The sequence below is a fragment of the Ceratina calcarata genome, unplaced genomic scaffold (assembly GCF_001652005.2).
Source record: "Ceratina calcarata isolate Rehan_Ccalc_2016 unplaced genomic scaffold, ASM165200v1 scaffold555.2, whole genome shotgun sequence".
Classification (NCBI taxonomy): Eukaryota; Metazoa; Arthropoda; class Insecta; order Hymenoptera; family Apidae; genus Ceratina; species Ceratina calcarata.
In genome coordinates this window covers 309,648-315,973 of record NW_017176739.1, presented here as the reverse complement: position 1 = coordinate 315,973, position 6,326 = coordinate 309,648, and the positions used below count along the sequence as shown (strand labels likewise).

General features: G+C 36.5%; 1 protein-coding gene across 1 annotated transcript in view; it reads right to left on the bottom strand.

The window, feature by feature from the left end:
* Positions 1 to 3,385, bottom strand: part of LOC108629181 (protein tilB homolog) — a 24,498-nt gene extending 21,113 nt beyond the window's left edge. Inside the window, exon 1 of the mRNA XM_018031663.2 lies at positions 3,194 to 3,385. Coding sequence (XP_017887152.1) covers positions 3,194 to 3,385 — 192 coding nt within the window. The remainder of the gene's footprint in view (positions 1 to 3,193) is intronic.
* Positions 3,386 to 6,326: the final 2,941 nt, after the last annotated feature.

Genomic DNA, 6,326 nt, shown 5'->3' with positions numbered 1-6,326 from the left:
GATTAATATGAAAATGTTCAATGTCAATTCTTCATATCAAAAGTATGTCATCTAATAATAACAGTAGCATAAAAAGCGATTACATGAGTTCGATAGACGATCGAATACCGGGCTTACAATTAGCTAGGACCGGCAAGCAGCGCACTGCATGTCAGTGTAACCGCCCCGACAAATAGATCCACGTATCTGCAGATTGTAATTAAGTTTTGTGTAATTACATTCCGAATCGGCGCGCGAACACCAGTCGGTCGATGCAATTTCCAGTAGTCGTGTACCTGCGTGCAATCCCGTTCACAAATCGCTTGGCAGTTAACAAAGAATATAATAAAGTGCTTTAGCAAAATAAAATTGAAACATTTTTATAATCAACTATTTATCTATTCATTACATTGAAGCGAATTTTGTAAAAATTCTACAGAGATTCTCAGAAACTCGTCTTTACATATTCATAAGATACATATTATGTTTTCATAATTTTGTAATCAAATGAATTCATAATGAATCATATCAAGTAGCAAGTTCTTGTTAATTTGTAATTTATATTTATGATAATTGATCTGGAATTCTAATCGAATTATTACTTATGGACGGAAGTGTATACGTCATTTGACGAATAGCGTAGTTAATGAGGTCAGGTAACAATTTTTTCTGGAATTGCCAACGATCGAATCGCTCGCGACGAATTGATAATAGCACCCCTAAGTCTAGGGGATCAATAAAGCGGCCTCGCTATTATATGAATGCAAAAAGTATGTAATTATTGAATAAGCTCTAGTAAACTGTTCAGTTACTATAAAGGAAGTATCCTCTCATATGCGTTGTAATTAATAGACAGAAATCGACGGGCTCCAATAAGAGAGGCAATCATGCTCGTTAATGCGTGTTTCTCACGCACGATACTAGCTTCACGGTATCTCTGGACTGTGATAACATAGATAGAGAGAGGCATAACAGCATTGTCCATGTTAAGCTCTACCAGCTTAGAGAGAAAGCTTTCTAAGCTAGTAGAGCTTAGCTTGGTCAACGCTATTATGCATGCGAGCAAAATTTGAAAAGCAAAAAACCGGTCAATTAATATTCAGTGTACCTCACAGTTCTACCGTTTTTTACTCGGCTTTTACTGGATGAATTGAAGTAAACAGCCCTTTGATCGTTGCTAAGCTTGTCAAAGTACACGTCGTATATTCAGTGATATTCCGTGCATTGATTTATTAATTACATGCTCGATCCAAATCAGAATTATTAATTTTATTCAATAATATTAGCAAGAAATTCAGGTATAAATGGAATTTGTAATCTTACTTTATGATTTGTATCGATCTCGTAAATAATTTATTAAATATTGCACAGACAATTTTCGGGTATTCAATTTAAATGTCTTTTTAGAAATGAATTTTTCTTCAACTTTCCTCAATAAAGTGTTCAGAAGCAAGATATAACAGGAATATAAAGAAGAAAATCAGTTTTCACGGATTTCTAAGAGCAAACAGCTAAACTTGCCACTAAATTCCTGCAACGTATACAGCACCTCTTTAGACTGTTTAAATTTTCGCGTGCATCTGCGAACTAGACTTTATTTTGTTGTAAATCAGTTTTGAATGCAATAATAAAATGCACACATGACAAGTATGTACAATAAAATGTAAGTTTAATCTTTTAAAACATAACATATTGCGAAGTAAAATATCCTCGTTCTAAAATACAAAGTCATTTAAGATCTTGTCAATGAAGACAGGCTCTTACTCTATAATTAAAAGTCAGCATCGTCACTCGTGCATTTTGCCTTATCACCGGTTCGTTCTCTAGATGAAAATGCAATCAACACTTCAGCGATTATGTAAAAAATGAGAAAATCGCATAGGTAATCATAGTGATGATCGATGGAGGGAACAGGTTACTGAATGACGCCAGTCGAGTGACTCGGAGCGAGGAGGGGCAGACGACCGCACGATTCCAGCCACGCAGACATATTTATCGATGTCAACGGGCTTCGGTTTCGTCGTGTCACGGTCGGGAGGAAGGAAAAAACGTTTCACGGGCAAAAAGCGGCTGTGGCCCGTTCGTGAATATTCATACGCAGTCGCGAATACCGACGAGCACGACAATTTATAGATGCCACGCTGAAGTGTACTTGCTTCCATCCATAGCTTTCGACAGGAGAAAAAATCAATAATTCAGACTTGGCGCACGTTGGAAAAATGCTGATTCTCAATAATTCATGCAATTAATTCTACTTTGGCATGGTTTCTTAATTAATACAGAAACGCTGAATCATTGATTTAATTAATTCAGCAACATGATGAATGTTCTACGACATAAACTGCACACGGATTTAAGAATGACATAATTCAATTAAAAAATCGATTTTATGCATTCAAAAATAAAATTACTTCGAACAATGATGTTTCACTCTGGGAGATTTACATTAGTTGATTAATCAGTCGAACTCGAAATCGTAAAAATCCGTCAGCAATCCGACTTCCCAATCGTCTAAGTTTGATGTGATGCAAGGAAATACGAAAGACGAGTACCGAATGGCCGTCAGGAAGGTCGAAGGTCTTTTATAGAAACCACATTCGTAACGGGAGCACCTTTCAGTCGTTCTCTAGTCGCTGAATCTCCGTTCTTCGGAATATCCACTTTCTACGGAATGAAAATTTGTTCGCGAATGCAGCTGTTCGGCTCAGAGGCTCGCATGCTTTACAACAGTCCCTCTTCTAAATTCTCATGCGTAGGCATCTATATAGAAATAGAAAAGCTGGAAGGACCAACGTTCTCGGGGGCTCGATTGATCCAAGCCGTCGAGGTCGAAAAGCGAATAAATTCATGTTCGAGGTTTCCATTTAAAGATAAATATGATTGTATTTAGACTAGTAGATTTGAACGTTTTGTCGATAAACGGTTTTCGATTCAATAACACGATGTACGAAATCGTGAATTGGAACCAAGATATTTCTGGAAAAACAAAATTGGAAACTAGTCGAGTTGACGATGAGTCAGGATCGACACGAACGATCAGCGCAGTATACGTATAATCGTACCGTTGCACTGTTGGACGAAACGTTAGCGAGTATACGATGATAATAAACGTGAGCAACCGCGCCGGGATGGCCGTTTCGCGGTTTGGTTCAGGGAATAGTTTTCCGGGGTTGGCGGATACATGCCGATGACAGGTGTCCCTCGCAAAACGCGCCTGGCGAATCGCGTGACAACCGACGTATCTGCTCGACAAATATCCTCCATCGACATCCACGATATTCGTAACGCAGACAAATAATGCAGCTATTGTTTCTAGACTGATTTTTTGCCCAAACCAGCAGTTCATCCACGATTTCTTTTTTAAAACCTTCAAAGCTTCGCATTTTTCAGCCACTTTGTTAACCATCTTGTTTTATAAATCGTATTACGTATTGACATTCGCTTTTATCCAATTGTCAAGACAATACATAGGATTGTAGCATAAATCATAAGTACATACAAGCGTGCGATAAATGGAACGTTAGTTATATCCTATATGTTCGTTGTCTCGTTGCATTAATTGACACAAACATTGGAAAAGCCATTAGAATCGAGTACTTGATAAACAAATTTGAAATTCTAAAGATTACTCTCATAAGTCATCGTAAATTCCTCTCGAAAAGTGTGAAGAAGGAAGAAGAGGGACACGACGATATTTAAAATTTTTAGAAGTTGCACGTGCAAAAGTTGATTAAAAGAAGAACAGAGAATCCGCGAAGTTTGTAAAAGAAATATAGAGTTTCAAGAGGGCTTAAAGAAAGGTCTGCTGATGTGGAAGGGAGTAGCAAGAAGAATCTGAAGTTTTACGATAGTTCAGCCAGGCATCCAGAAATATTACACAAATTGTTCAAGAAGAGGACAAAACATTTCCGAACTGACATAAAAACTCAAGTTTTAAGATTCTTTACGTGTACCAAATGCACATAAAGAAACATGCGTTGTTTTGTTCATTTTGAAGACATACGTTTAGTGTATTTCGACAAACCGTGAAAGGTAAGCCTGTTGACTACGGAATAGATGTCTCATTGAGGTGTTACAGTAAAAAAGTAATCCGGGAGAAGACACGGATGGTTTCTCGTCAGCTGTAGGCAGCATTTTGCAAACGGTAGCTGAGACGCGCGTAGAGATAGATTGGTGTGACATGACGCGATGCGACGTCCGGTATAAAATTGCCTTCTTGAATCGAGAATCTTGAAGTGGCACTGATGCGAAAATTGGTCGCCGTCGTCCATGGCTTTATTTGATGGATCGAAGCGACAGGGCACCGTCTAAACTTCTAAGCCGAGCGGAAACAACTATATTCCGCTCGTGTATCAAGTACAGCATGTGACGTCTTGTTTATCGTATTTCGCAAATTGAAGGATTTTCTCCCAAAAAAGTAAAATCTTTAGCATTCTCCTCATTCAAATTTCATTGTGCTTATCAAATAGATAAAAAATAGAATAATTAAATGACAGATTGGATGGATTTACATAATAGTAAAATTACATTGTATAAAACAATTGGAGCAGTGTTTCTTAATTGCATTTATCGTGGACACGTGTACGTAGTGTTCAAATTGTAATCAGAATCGATACCTGTGTAGAGAATGTAAAGATGCAATTGTGTATGACACGCGTAATTTAGGTAGACTGATCGATTGATGGATTCTAGTTAGGAGCATAATATTGATAATTAGAGTATAATCAAAGATTTGTATTTAACGTTGCGTCAAACTACTTAATTGCTTGTAAACTACATATGGGCGATGAAACGCAGCACAGAGTAATAAGCGTAATCGGTAATCCGATTGCTTCACAAGCTTCTGTGTTTCATCCTCGCGTAAATGTAGCCATGGGGCCAAAGATATTCGAGCAACCTGTATAATCTAATTGTACAATACAGGTCCGTTCGCTATATTGCAATATCAAATGTTATTGTGTGGGCGTTGAAATCAATTGATCTTTCCTTTAAAGAAGAAATCAAAAGAGTACATTAAAAGTAATTAATATAAGATTAACTGAAAAGTTTTTAATTTATTGTGCGAAACATTTCTTATTGGAGAAATGAAAAATCTTGGTCATATTTCATCATTCATTTATAATTAAAAAATTGCTGTAAGCCAGATTTCCTTATCTAATAAGATAACAAAATTGTATATGGATTTAATATCTGAACCTATTTCATTTAATTAATTCCAGCACTCGTAGCATAGATTGACATAAAGATAAAAACTCTAACGCTAGCCAGGACGGTAGAATAATAAATAATAAAATAATGTATATTATTTTGGAAACGGATGTTTAATGCTGGCACGTACTTTAATAAAGTTTTCGATAAATCGCTATTAATTACAAAATGAATTTTTAATGCATTTTATAAATGCCAGTGAGAGTGCGGGTTATTTGAGTGTAATTGTGTGTACATATAAACGCGTATCGTAAATGGTCCACGATAAATTCTGCCGCTTTTGATCAGGACAATTATTTCCACAATCGTTTTGTTTCAAAATGAAAACGTATTGCGATTCCATTACTTAAAATGCTCTGAAAACGAAATCAACTTCTCCCATTGTCATTTTGATATTTATATTGATAACACACGAAAGAATACGAGGAAATATTTTCATATAAAATTGAATTCTATCATATTTCAAATCGCTGATCCAAATAATTTCTCGTATTATCATTATAAAATTATTGTTATAATAAACAAAGCTCGAGGTTCGAAAATGTTCCGGAGGAAACTATTGCCGATAAGAATACAAACTCTGGTTGATAAAAATCTTCGATTATGTTTTGTTTTGCGAAATGAATGGCGACTACGATCGACTTTACGAGATGCCAAGTCGATATCGTGACGTGCGTCGGAATCTGAACACGCGGTGCCTGATTAGGATTTCAGTCTCGTAGCTTGTAAACTTGTTTCTCTTCCGTCGTACGCGGCGCAAAATTGCTCTAACGAAACAGAATTCGCCCCTTTCAACGGCGAACGATGACCACCACCGCGCCCCGCAATGACAGATGGAACTTTTTCGTACTGGTTCAAAAATTGAATCCGTATTTCGGCGCCTTCGTTGGTGAGTTAACCTGTCATTCAATTTGATCATCATTCAAATTCCTAATACGGCAATATTTTTCTATCACAAATCTTGAATTCACGATAGTTATTCGTCATTAATAGAACTTGGATTCTTACACATTCGTTGAAAAAGAGTGGAATATAAAAGAAATGATTGAATTTTAGAAATGATGGAATTTTAAACAGAATAATGAATGTAAGAAGTGAACGCAATGTACAATCACGTAACGAGACATAATGCGTAAATA